General features: G+C 42.5%; 1 protein-coding gene across 1 annotated transcript in view; it reads right to left on the bottom strand.

Annotated features, from left to right (window-relative positions):
- LOC115090769 (myosin-16-like) overlaps nt 1–13,923 on the bottom strand; it is a 292,772-nt gene that overhangs the window by 186,640 nt on the left and 92,209 nt on the right. Inside the window, exon 6 of the mRNA XM_029600261.1 lies at nt 9,367–9,453. Within this exon, the coding sequence (XP_029456121.1) occupies nt 9,367–9,453 (87 nt within the window). The remainder of the gene's footprint in view (nt 1–9,366; nt 9,454–13,923) is intronic.

Genomic DNA, 13,923 nt, shown 5'->3' with positions numbered 1-13,923 from the left:
AGGCTAACTGGTCTATAGTTTCCCGGATTGCCCCTGGAGCCCTTTTTAAATATTGGGGTTACATTTGCTATCCTCCAGTCTTCAGGTACAATGGATGATTTTAATGATAAGTTACAAATTTTTACTATTAGGTCTGAAATTTCATTTTTTAGTTCCTTCAGAACTCTGGGGTGTATACCATCCGGTCCAGGTGATTTACTACTCTTCAGTTTGTCAATCAGACCTACCACATCTTCTAGGTTCACCGTGATTTGATTCAGTCCATCTGAATCATTACCCATGAAAACCTTCTCCATTATGGGTACCTCCCCAACATCCTCTTCAGTAAACACCGAAGCAAAGAAATCATTTAATCTTTCCGCGATGGCCTTATCTTCTCTAAGTGCCCCTTTAACCCCTCGATCATCTAATGTAATTCCTGAACTGTTGATCTTAGATGAAATGGAAACAACATGATTTTCCAACATTGGCTACACAGTCAGAATTTGGAGTTTCGCAATGATCGTACCCACTCAAAGGACCTCTGATTTCTCCTGGCTCAATACCAACTTGCTCTCTTGCAACCAAAAGCATCATTTAAACTACCTCTGACTGAAATCAGGAGCTGGATGTCATCGGTGTAAATAAGCTCAATGACACCCAATTCCTGAAAAATTCCAGCCACTGGTCTCATAAAATTATTGAGCAGAATCTTGAGAATCTATATCAGATGGGGGGCTATGCATTACCTTATAGCACTTGACCAATAGTGGAGGAGTAGCCTAGTGGTTAAAGCTGCAGGCTACAACCCAGCAAAAACAGCATTCAAGTCCCACTGTCACTCCTTGTGACCTTTGGCAAATCACTTTTCCCTCTAGTGTCTCAGGTACAAAATTAGATTATAAGCCCTGCAGGAACAGGAAACAGGGACAGGGAAATACTTATAGTACCTGAATGTAATCCACTTTGAAGTACCAAAAAATAGAATATAAAAAAATCTAAACTAGGTGCTCCATAGTATTTTAGAGAACATAAGAACATAAGAACATGCCATACTGGGTCAGACCAAGGGTCCATCAAGCCCAGCATCCTGTTTCCAACAGTGGCCAATCCAGGCCATAAGAACCTGGCAAGTACCCTTGCTGTTGAAGTAATAAATAGTGAATCAGCACTTAAAGGTCAGTATTTCATAAACCCTTTCCAATCAAGCAAAACTAAAAACCACTAACCTTTTTCCAAAATCTTAGGACAATTGGACAGAAAAGTATATGGTCAAGAGAGCCAACAGCATTGTTACATAACTAACCTTAATTATATAAATTAAGGATGCATGATCCGTCTGTCTATGGAGGTTCACTCCAGCAGTAGCCACAAAGTAGCCACAAAGTGGCAATATCCTATTATTAAAATAGATTATACTGACATCTTGTTGCCAGTGCTGGTACTACAGCCTCTTGTGTTGGATAGACACAAGAGGCTAGGAGATGCAGGACCGCAGTTATGGTAGGAGTGTCACTGGGTCATGAAGTTGGGGCTGAGGTGGGCCCAACAAGGTGGAAGAGAGTTGCGTGCAATAGAGGGAAGATGGAGGATAGGTGAGCCACACATGTGCCAGCAGCAGTTAAGCTGCATCATAGCCAGAGACAGTGGTTCAAGAATAAAGAGATGCTGTCGGCCAGAGGTGAAAACTGCAGGGCCAGAAACATGTGTGGCGACCTTGCACTGGATTAGTGGGCTTCATCAGCAATATGGGCTGCATTCACGATAAGAATGATGACAAGGCATAAGGCCACACATGAAGCACATGCAAACGATCTAAGACAAAGGCAGCAGAGAAAACTGGTTGTCTATGTGGTAACAGTACAGGAGAAAGGGAAAAGGGGTAGGGGAAGTGAAGGAAGGGGGTAAGGGAAAAGGTGGATGGGAGAAAGGTAAAGTATGAGAGGAGAGGGAAGAGGGGTGAGGGTGAAATGAAAGAGGAATAAGTGGAGGGAAGGGAAGGGTTAGATAGGTGAGAGCGTATTGGAGGAGGTATGGAAATGGGGAGAAGGGGAAGGAGGAAGAGGTTGTTTCAATAGAAATACTCATTGACTGCAAATGGATTGTGGATTTCAGCTAGTATTAAATAATTTCATCAGGCATTCATGATTTATAAAATAGAGGGACTGAAATAGACTAAAATCCAGAAGACTGAGCCATTGACTATCAATGAAACCCTAAGTTCACAACATGTTCCCATACATTTGGAACACCCATGGAGTGGCAAAGGAGTCTGGAACCCAAACATCTATGAAAACCCAAGGCAGCATACAACAAATAGCTGCTAATATTACAGAAAGAGAAAGTCCAGAATTATCAGTGATCCAAGATAAATACACCACATCAATGTTCAAAAAGAAAGCTGAGTGGCAAAGATAATCAACTAATTTTAAACGGCTGTCTTCAGATGAATTTTCAGTGAAACCTAGCCGAAAGGGATTTTAGTTGAAAATTCTGTGGTTAAATATAGTTGGTCGATGGGGACCGTTTTTTTTATGTTATTATTTATAGAAGGGCTCCTATACTTGTTGACATATTCACTCATGTTTTGAATTGTTGCAGCCTTTAGGCGAAACACGGGGCTGCGTCATAGGACATCGACATCTTATAAAGTGTATCTGCCTTGACAACAGGAGCTTCTCACATTAAAGATTTACAAATGGATTTACCATCTTGATGTGTCTCTAAATGAGGACTAATATGTTTGCTCCACACTTCCCGTTTTTTTTTTACATATTATTTAGAGAATGTACCTATTAAACAAAACAAACTTGAACCAGTAATATTTAACTACCAGCTTGAAAGAAAAAAAGATATAATAATACAATTCAATAATATATAAAAAAAAAAAAAAAAGCCTAATAGTTCACTTTAGTCCTCAAAAAAGGAGAGAAGGAGAGGAAATTTGAGGATTTAAAAAAGTAAAGGGAAACAATGAAAAAAGGCACAGCATGCTATATCTGGATTATTACACAGATGTCGTATGAGTGAACTTTTTCTGTTTGTGGAAAAAACTGGTATCTAACACCAGCATAATTAACAATACATTTAAGGGGGCAAATTTTTAAAAGCAGAGTTATTAACTGGCTAGTTCCCACATTAGCTGGTTAAACCCTTTGAAAATGGACCCCACATTGTTTTAGTTGTATAAATTTAAACATAAGAGCATGAAAATTTCTTGGAAAAGAAATGGGAAATATTTACAAAATTTCCAGCTTAATTTCTAAAAAGAAAAGAAAGAAAAATGAATGAATGAAATTTCAATCATTTCATTAAAAAAAAAAAAAATTACACCATCACCAGTGCTAGGCCCTCCTCTCCAGAGTCCATCTCTGATCCTCTCCAGCACCCCCATGGACTCTTTTACCCTCATATTGAAAACGTTTCATGGGGAAGGCGCCATACCCAGGCGCTAATGCCCTGCAGATGCTGCCATTGCAAATGGCACCGTCATATTGAAGTTTGCACCATTTTTGCTGTACAAAATGGCACTGGCCTGGACGATGCTATTTAGTATTGCAAAAATATACAATGGCACCTGCCTTGATCTGCTAGCGCCATTTGCAATAACGGCAGCTGCAGGGCAGGAACGACTGGGGATTGCTCCTGACCACGCATTTTAACTTGGGGAAGGCAAGGGGCGCAACTGTAAACATCAAAATCACAGAGAGTACTGGAATGCGGTCAGATGGTTGGATAAATCTGAACATATCTGGCTAAGTGGTGGCGGGTAACCAAGGCCAGATATCCGGATAAATCTGTTCTTATTCAGCTATCTAAGCATGGTTACCCGCCGCCACTTAGCTGGATAAGTACAGACTTCTCTGGCTAAACACGGCAAGCAGGAAAAGTGGTTTTTTTGTCAGTCTCTTGGTTTGAAGTGCCAGCACAGCCATGCTGGAAACTTTACTCCACCTCAGTCAGTGCACCTCTCTGTCAGGTCGATACTGTAAGACCGCGGGAGAGCGGACGAACGCCTGCTCTCCCGGCGCGCGCACCGGCCCCTCGCCGGTGCGGGTGATTCAGTATTTAAATGAGGTGACGCGGGAAAAACGGGGAAAAGGAGGCGCTAGGGACACTAGCGCATCCCTAGCGCCTCCTTTTTGTCAGGAGCGGCGGCTGTCAGCGGGTTTGACAGCCGACGCTCAATTTTGCCGGCGTCGGTTCTCGAGCCCGCTGACAGCCACGGGCTCGGAAACCGGACGCCGGCAAAATTGAGCGTCCGGTTTTCGGCCCGACAGCCGCGGGCCGAATTCAAATTTTTTTTTTTTACTTTTTTTTACTTTTGGGGACCTCCGACTTAATATCGCTATGATTTTGTCGGAGGGTGCACAGAAAAGCAGTTTTTACTGCTTTTCTGTGCACTTTCCTGGCGCCGGAAGAAATTAGCGCCGACCTTTGGGTCGGCGCTAATTTCTTAGAGTAAAATGTGCGGCTTGGCTGCACATTTTACTTACTGAATCGTGCGCGCATACCTAATAGGGCCATCAACATGCATTTGCATGTTGAGGGCGCTATTAGGTGCCGCGGGTGGGCCGCGTGTTTTCCTCCCCTTACTGAATAAGGGGTAAGGGAAAACACGCGTCCAGAGCAGGCTGACAGTGCGCTCCGACAGAGCACACTTTACTGTATCGACCTGTGTATTGGGAGGGAATACTTAATGCTGTAATTAGCACAGAATTTCCATGTGCTAAGGGTGCTAAGCTAATGTCACATTTTTGATCACACATTTTGTGAATGTAAAAAAAACATCCTGCTCAAATTAGCAGGTGTAACTATGTGCAGGTACTTTTTCTGGAATAATTTTCAAAGTGCAAATATGTGCGGACTTTCACTTTTAAAATGGGTGTTAAGTCTGCAAGTAAAAGGTACCCTTCCTACTGATTGTCCCCCTAGGATCTTCACTGAGAGATTGCTGTGTACATTGACATTCACCCCCTCTTCAAAGGAGAAATTCTTCCTTATGTCTAGAAGTGCCCTGTGAGGTTGAGATTTAAGGACTTAAATAGGTACAACCTCTTGAAAAATAGGAAGAGAGAAAGAATGCATTCAAATACTTCAAAGATATAGCATAAATCAGGGGTCCCCAAACTGGAAGAGAGGGATAGATGACTTTCAAATACTTCAAAGATATAGCATAAATCAGAGGTCCCCAAAGGGCTGGATGTGGCCCTTGGCTGAATTTCATTCAACCCCCAGCTGCAGCAGCAGAAGGAACAATAGCAGTGGCAGGAGTGCATTATGCTGCTACAGCAAGCTCAGATACTTAAAGTCGGAAATGCAAGGGGCAGCATGGATGCAAGGCCACGACTGATTGGCTACTTTATGCACCTCTGGCATTAGTGCTGCTTGTGCAGATGGAGCCACATAGGCCAAAGGCAGGGAGAGAAGCCGCAGCACAGCCATAAGGAAGTTTTGGCCACTGTGGAGGGTGGTACAGGCCAAGTGGAGGAAGGCATTGGCAGTACTGAGCTGTGGGTTCTGCAGGGCTGCCAGGGAAAGCCAGGTAAGGATGGTGGTTCTTGGAGCTCTCAACCATACCAACATTTCATTTCCTTTATTCATTTATAGCCCGCTTACGCAAATTGCACTAAGCAGGGACATCAAACTCACACATCTCTTCAGAACCGTGGGAGAGGGGGCAATGTTCCATAAAGATGCAGGCTTTGGAGGTGCAGAGTGCAGACATGCTCATTACTATAACCCAGATACCGAATGTCTCTCCCTGATTTGGAGTCTCCAGAAGAGGTGGTTTTGCTCATACCACAAATCTGGTACGTTGCAAGAGAGGGTAGTGAGAGGAGGAGAAAGGGAGAAGGGTTGGGGGTCAGGGATGAGGAAGGGAAGGGAAGGAGAGAGGAGCAAGATTGCATGTGGTGGTGTATGAGTGAGAGAGAGAGAGAGAGAGTGCACCACACACAGACACGCCATACTGTCATCCTCCACCCTCTCTCCCCTATTTTCCTACGTGGATAGATACTAGGAAAGGAGGAGAGATAGGGGAGAAGGTTTGCTAGGGGTATGGCAAGATTGCCAACTTTGGAGAAATCTAGAAATATTATTACTGACATTCTATCTTTCACACCCCTACTCCTCTGGGAATTCTGCCCCCCTACCTCTCACCTTCCCCAGCATTTCAAATCACCAAAAGGGCCAGGCATGGATCCCCCCAAACCTCTCTCCGAAAGTAATTCCAAAGGACTTTCTCCCTCCCTCCTCTCGGCTTTCTCGATGATTTGAAATGTTCTACGTGGCCCTTCTCTTGAAAGGTTTGGGGACTCCTGGTATAAATAATCATTTTTTTATGAAAAGGAGCTTCTAGAACAAGGGATCAAGGAGTACTATATAAGGACAAACTCTTCACAGAAAGAGATGCTAGAGATGACTGGGGCAGAAACAATATCAGAATGCAAGAAATCATAAAACAAGCATAAAGGATCCCAAGTAGCGGAGAAGCCAGAAATCAAGTAATGTCTATGATTTATATTTATTTACATCTTCAATTTATAAACCACCTACACATTCTAAAGATGCAGGCAGATATATAACATTAAAAAAAAAAAAATAACAATCCAAAAATACAAACACTATTATAAAAGCACTAACAAACTTAGAAATATGGCGGCAGAAAAGGATCATATGGCCTATCCAGTCTGCCCATCCACACTAAGGGCCTGATTTTAAAAAGCATTTACTCGAGTAAAAACCAGGTTTACTGGAGTAAATTCACTTTACTTGAGTAAGTGGGTTTTTGAAAATTGCTACAATATATGCCATTGACTTGTCTATAGGATTTACTCACATAAGTGCACTTTACTTGAGTAAATGGCTTTTGAAAATTGCTACAATAGGAGCTACATTTACGCATGTAACTCCTTTTGAAAATTACCCCCAAACTGCTCAGCTTTACAACTTTTCCAGAAATCCCCTGTCTTTGTCCCATGCCTTCTTGAATTTGAATACTGTCCTTGTCGCCACCGGGAGGCTGAGCCTTGCCTCGGTCATCCTTTCTGTAATGAGCTCCAATGCAAAAACCACAGACATAATACTGAAAAATGAGCTGTAGAACCCTTAATAAATCATGCTACCCAAATACCTATAAATGCTCAATTAAAGGCTAATGTAATCAGTCAAGCTTTACTGTACCTATGAAAGCTCACGAGATCTGTTATATCTGTAACTCCTTTGAAACAAAGTTCCACAAGCTGGAACCTAAAAAGGAAAAACCTTCTTCCTGGTTACCACCAGATGAGCCTTCTTAGGAGGTGGGACAACCAGAAGAGAATCTTGAGCCCAGAGAAGAGCTCTTCTTGGTGTAATCGTTTTTTAGAGGATTTCACTGTTTCCTGAGGGTCCATAAAATTATTTATTTCTTGGGCTAACTCTTCTCCCATTTCCCCAAATCTTTTAGTCCCAAGGTGTGAGTCCTTTCTATGGGGGAGGGGGGGTGGGATGTCCTTCTGGGCCCAGCGGTGTACTGAAATCCCTTTCACCTGTATGTCACTTAACGTCTTTAGGTGATACGGTGCTGCAGGGCCCAGACAGGAAACAATATTGAATGTTCAAAATAAATTTACTGTGATTCTTCAGAAATAAAATAAATGTCCAATCAGCAGATAACTATGCCAAATGTCAGCTGGTTTGCATGGGTTAGTGTTTCTCTCTCTGAGTATGTGTCCTTTGACTCAGGCTCCTGGGGTGAAGTTTATCATGGCTGAACTGCATAGATAAATTGTCCCAGTAGAGCAGGGAAATCCTAATAGTGAGGGAATCCCCTTTGTCCTGGAAAAATCCTACCTGAGGTCCAAAAGTCCAGTCTTCTTCTCCTGAGCCTGTGTCCACGGGGTAGAGATTCAGTTGTGGATCTCCAAAGATCTTACCTCCTCTCCCTGCTCTTCTGACTCCTTCTGATAGACCTTTCTGGAGGAAAGGTCTATAGTACCAGTCAAACCAGACTGCTACAGCTCAGCTTCAGTGTGAGGAGAGGTGATACTAAATCTCTTCACAAACCAAAAAAGGGAAACACTTTCAAAGTCCAAAAGCTCCCTCTGAGGTGATGAGTCACTGCAGTCCCTTCACTGACAGGAAGAGAAACACAGGGCTTCTCATCCCTGCCCTCTGGATTCGGGTCTCATCCCTACCAGGGAGACCAAGGTCTCACCCTGGGTGCAACCAAAAAAATCTCCAAACTTACCCAAAGTCTGTTAACTGAAAATTGGAGACAAGTTCTAGCAGGCAAGTGATGCACTAGAGGAGATTCTCCTCACAAAAGGAAAGTCAGTCAATGAGGGCCTAATACATAACGAGAATCCTGAAAACAGCTTCTTCTCCTTCAGAAGCTAAACTCAAATGACCATGTTCACTCTATTCCTAGCCCCCACCCCTTACAGGGAAAGATCAAACTATCACAGACAACCTCTGTCAGAGATGCTGTAATTAATGGCCTGCCTTCCAATTTTATTATCAGGGCAGGTAACTAGGACCGTCTGGTGGAGACCAGGAAGTCTCTACATTGGATTATAGGTGGACAATTTAGCCTTCAAATATCACTGGCCATCACCCTTTAAAACCTTAAAAACCAAGTTTAAAATTTCAAATTGCATACAGAAAGGCGCCAGAAGCTAATGGAGAGTTTTCAAGGCAAGTGAGATATGGTCATAAAAATGTAAACCAAGTAGTATTCTGGTGGCTATATTTTGCACAAATTGCAATATGCGTATCTGAGCACACAATAAACCTAGATGTATTTAATTTTGGTAATCTAGGCAACACATAATCACTGCATGGATTACTATAGGCAAACTATCTTGTGACAAGGCGACAGGTTTCTAATCAAGCACATAGGAATAAAACAAACACAGACAATACTGGATATACGACATTGAAGCATGAGTTCAGAATCTACAACCACTCAAAGGATCTTAACCTCCCTTTGCAGAGCCATTTCCAAATCTTTAAAATTAATTTAAGGTGAAACCCATAGAACAGATGCTATTTTTAAACCACAGTACCTCAGTTTTTGAAGGGTTAACTTTTAATTTATTCAGATTCAATCAGAACACATGAGATTTTAAGACACTAGAAAGGTTTGAAAGATCCTCCTCACACTGAAGTCTCAACTCACAGTAGACTTGGAACTCATCAGCATAACTGTGACATTTCAGCCCAGCAGTATGGTACTGTAGTAAATGCTGCACCTGTGTCCCCTGGCCTACCCTTAATGCTGTGACTATGTCAAGGGACTGCTCTTAGTGCTCTACCTCAAGATCACCATTTGTACTGCATATGTGTTCCAGGGCCTATTCTTAATGTTCCATCTCTGTTCCATATAGTTTGCTACAGTCCTACCTGAGATGCTGCAGCTCCTCCTACTTCTTCCAGTCTGTCTGTCAGGTCCTCAAGCTCTCTGTTCAGGTCAGAGCGCTGCCTCTCAATCTGCATAAACAGAACATGAGAATGTACATGTATGTCACTCAACCTGCCATAAACATGCCATTAAAATGTGCATGTGAATATCAGTATTCCATAGCCACTACTAAGTCCATAGCCACTACTAAGTCAAGTTCAGCCCTGAGGAAACTCTAAAGCAGGGATTCTCAACCCAGACCTCTAGACATACCTAGTCAGTCAAGTTTTCAGGATATCCACAATGAATATGCATGAGATAGATTTGCATGCATTACCTCTAATTTATGCACATTCCTTTGGATATTCTGAAAACCTGCCTGGCCAAGTGTGTCCGAGGACTGGGTTGAGAACCACTGCTCTAAAGTGCCACCTTGAGGTTAATGAAAAGCTATGCAGTTCAGAGAAGGCTAACACTGATTTTCTAACTCAGTGTTTCCCAGCCCTCTCCTGGAGGTACACCTAACCAGTCAGGTTTTCAGGATATTCCTAATGAATATGCATGAGATAAATTTGCATTCATAGGAGAGCTAGGGTATGCAAATCTATCTTATGCATATTCATTGTAACAATCTTGAAACCAGATTGGATAGGTGGGCCTTCAGGAGAGGGTTGGGAAGCATTGGTCTAACAGCCACGACAACAGAAAGATCAGCAGAATTGGAGAGTCTGCTGCTAGGAAACAGTTTTGGATCTCCTGCTGCACAAGGGACATCAGTGAACTCTCTCAGCTCCTCCAGGATCCACCGTGCAGTTTAAGTGGTAGCACTGTCCAGACATTGTACCAAGGAGGGGATACCAATCTCTGGAAGATGGACAGAGAAGAAAAGGAAGAAAAAGTTGAAATGTTACTGTGTAAGGTATAATTTGTTTAAACTACAGGCATATGATTTCAGTTGGGGAAGTATATATTGGATCCCAACTTTCATAACTGTCCACAGTATACAATTTGCATGCATAAATGGCCATGTGGAGATTAATGCAAGTATTGTATAAACTGTTAGGAGGGTGCTGCACAGTTCATAAAATATTGCATATTTCTGCCCCGAAAAAACGTGCATATGTTGTAGTAAACGCGTATATTTCCAATGCCAGAAAATGCTTACTTTCTTTACCTATTTTATAAATTTGTACATGTATATGTTAGGCATATAAAAATATATAACATGTCTGCCTAATAACTCTGCTTTAAATGGGGAGGCAGGTATTTTATAAAGTATGTGTGTATCTTTCTGAAAATATATACTTGTGTGGGAAATTGGACTCACCAATTTGTCGATACTTCTACCAGTTCACCCAGCAAAGATGTGAATCGGAACCGGAATCAGTTCGGTTCCGGTTCCGGTTCCGATTCAAATCTTATAATTTTTATCGTCCGGCCCGATTGGTTTTTTGTTTATCGGCTGTGCCCAATCAGATAAACAAAAAACTCACCCCGACCCTTTAAACCTGACCCCTTAACCTCCCCCACCCTCCCAAACCCCCCCCAAAATGTTTTAAAATCACCTGGTGGTCCAGTGGGGGTGCGGGGAGCGATCTCCCGCTCGCGGGCCGTCGGCTGCGCTAATAAAAATGGCGCCGATGGCTCTTTGCCTTTACCATGTGACAGGGTATCCATGCCATTGGCCGGCCCCTGTCATATGGTAGGAGCACTGGATGGCCGGCGCCATCTTTAAAAATGGCACGGGCCATCCACTGGATGGCACGGGCCATTCTAACTTTATGGTATCACCATAAAGTTAGAATGTAGACATTTCCAGCAAGGAGAGTTTCCAGTGGGAGGAGAGTTTTTCTGAGTGCTAGTGCTAGTTCATCCCCAAAAGGAGGTTTGCTTTAAAGTTATGAAAGTGACTCCATCAGTGGCTGGGGAGATGCAGAGAGGCAGCAAATGACTAGCAAGTTAATTCCCCAGATACTGTAAAATGACACACCCCGATACCTGTAATTGTAAATAACTAGTTATTCATCTGTGATTGGAATCCATGACTTTTTTCCTTGTAAACAGCTACCCTTACTAAACTACTATGAGGTTGCTCTTCGGCATCACTTAGCCGAATAAGCAAGGACTTATCCAGCTAAGTGGCAGTGGCTGAATATCTGGCTGTATTTAATGGCTTCCAATTATCCAGATAAGTACTTAGCTGGATAAGTGGTGGGTGGGAAATGGGCATTTTGAAGAGGAGCTACTTATCTGGTTAACTTAGCTGGATAAGTGCCAATATTTGGACATCCTATGACTCGGGTGAAGTGAGGTTGGCGCCATTTTGGAATAGGGTGTACCCTGGACCCTTCCGCGTGCAGATCTTTGTGGATTTTAAGTAATGGGGTATGGGATGGGGGTTTGAGGGGTGGGGTCCTGGGGCATACCCCACTAGAACCCAATGATTATTTTCTGAATTTGGGGGGTCAAGGGGGTAGGGGGGGTCCTCTATACCCAATGATTTTTTTTATAATTCAGGAGTAGGGAGTCATGGGTACAGGGGGGGGGGTGAACTGCCTAGCTATTTTTTTTTTATTGGAAGGGGTGGGGGATACCTGTGCCATTTATTACATCTATGTTGACTGCATTGTGGGGGTCAATCATTGCTTGCTCATGGCGATCTATGTTTAAACTTTTTATGGTTGGGGCCACCTCGTTGGCAGCCCCGAGGTGAGCAGAGGAGTCGTGTTTGACCCCCACATACATTTTACTCTTTTTGGCACATTTTGTTTTTGTTAAGGTGGGCCTTTCAAATCTGCGGGGGTATTGGGATTCGTGTTAGGGTCTTCATGCTCCCGCATTAGACTAACATATGATGATTGTTTAAGTCAGCGGGTTGTGATAATTGTTATTTTGGTTTTTTGTATCTTTGCAATTTATAAATGTTCTAGGTAATCCGCCCTGTATATGTTCTAGAAGTGGTGGAATAAAAAATTTTCAAATTAAATAATGTTTTCCCCAGAGCTGTATATAAAATAATGCAACTGACAGATTTCAAAGGCAGCTCTGTTATTTTACTTACATGAGATTACTTATCCATGAGCTGTTTTGCAGGGATTTGTAAAATTCATGCATTCAAATGCCATGCAAAGCATCTCATTGGATAGGGGAGGGAATCTCAACCATTTATGCAAAATATCGCCATGATAGAGCTATATTGAATGATATACAGCGATTATTGTGAGATATATGTTTAATGTGCATTATAGCCCTACTGCGGCTTGATGAATCTCCCAGAAAGTTAGCTGAACACATTTTTTGTATTTTGTTTGTCACTGTAAACTAGCCCTGAGCAGTTATTTTATAAGTGGTGTGCTGGTTTTAAATAAAATTTGATGATTATGACGATGTCCTTATAAGGTACATTTTGGATATATAAAGATGACAGATATATTTTGCAGAATTAGGTATAGAATTATATGGTGAAGATATATAAGTAGGTATACTTTGGGATGTTATATCTGTTGAAAGTTACAGGTGTCAGGCATATTATGGAAACTTAGAAGTACATGGATCAATTTGTTGAAGTTGCAAATGTATGGAATAATTTGGGAAGTTACAGGTATAGGATATATACAGTTATATGGAGAATTCAGTGTAGGGTACCTAATGAAAAATTATAGGAGTTGGGTATATAATGAGAAGTTACAACTGTAGGGTATATAGTTGGGAGCTATACATCTAGGGTATATAATGAGTACCTATAGGTATAAGTTGTATTTATGTATTTATAATCACTGATATTTCATTTTTCCAGTCTGTCCCAGATGAATCTGGGACAGACTGGATCTAATAGGTTCATGGACTGACTGATTCACTGGGGGTCTTGTCTACCTCTAGTGGAAAGATTGTCCTGAAGTCGGACAATGGGATCATCTGAAGTGAACTGATTAGAATTTGCCTGCGTAGAAGGAGGGGTAGTCACATTTTTGGGGTGGTTGGGGTCAGGGGTGACAGAAGTGAAAGAGGTGGAGGGATGAAAGGAGGAATGAATAGCTTGTATGATGTAAATGGAACCTTCTCTGAAGAGAGAGCGGTTTTAAGTGGTGTACCGCAAGGATCAGTGTTGGGACCGGTCCTGTTCAATATCTTTGTGAGCGACATTGCGGACGGGATAGAAGGTAAGGTTTGTCCTTTTGCGGATGACACTAAGATCTGCAACAGAGTGGACACGCCGGAAGGAGTGGAGAGAATGAGACGGGATCTAAGGAAACTGGAAGAGTGGTCAAAGATATGGCAGCTGAGATTCAATGCCAAGAAGTGCAAAGTCATGCATATGGGGAGTGGAAATCCGAATGAACTGTATTCGATGGGGGGGGAAAGGCTGATGTGCACGGAACAGGAGAGGGACCTTGGGGTGATGGTGTCTAATGATCTGAAGTCGGCGAAACAATGCGACAAGGCGATAGCTAAAGCCAGAAGAATGCTGGGCTGCATAGAGAGAGGAATATCGAGTAAGAAAAGGGAAGTGATTATTCCCTTGTACAGGTCCTTGGTGAGGCCTCACCTGGAGTACTGTG

Source organism: Rhinatrema bivittatum, chromosome 4 (assembly GCF_901001135.1).
Source record: "Rhinatrema bivittatum chromosome 4, aRhiBiv1.1, whole genome shotgun sequence".
Classification (NCBI taxonomy): Eukaryota; Metazoa; Chordata; class Amphibia; order Gymnophiona; family Rhinatrematidae; genus Rhinatrema; species Rhinatrema bivittatum.
The sequence above is the reverse complement of the archived record's forward strand: the minus strand, read 5'-3'. Positions and strand labels throughout refer to the sequence as shown.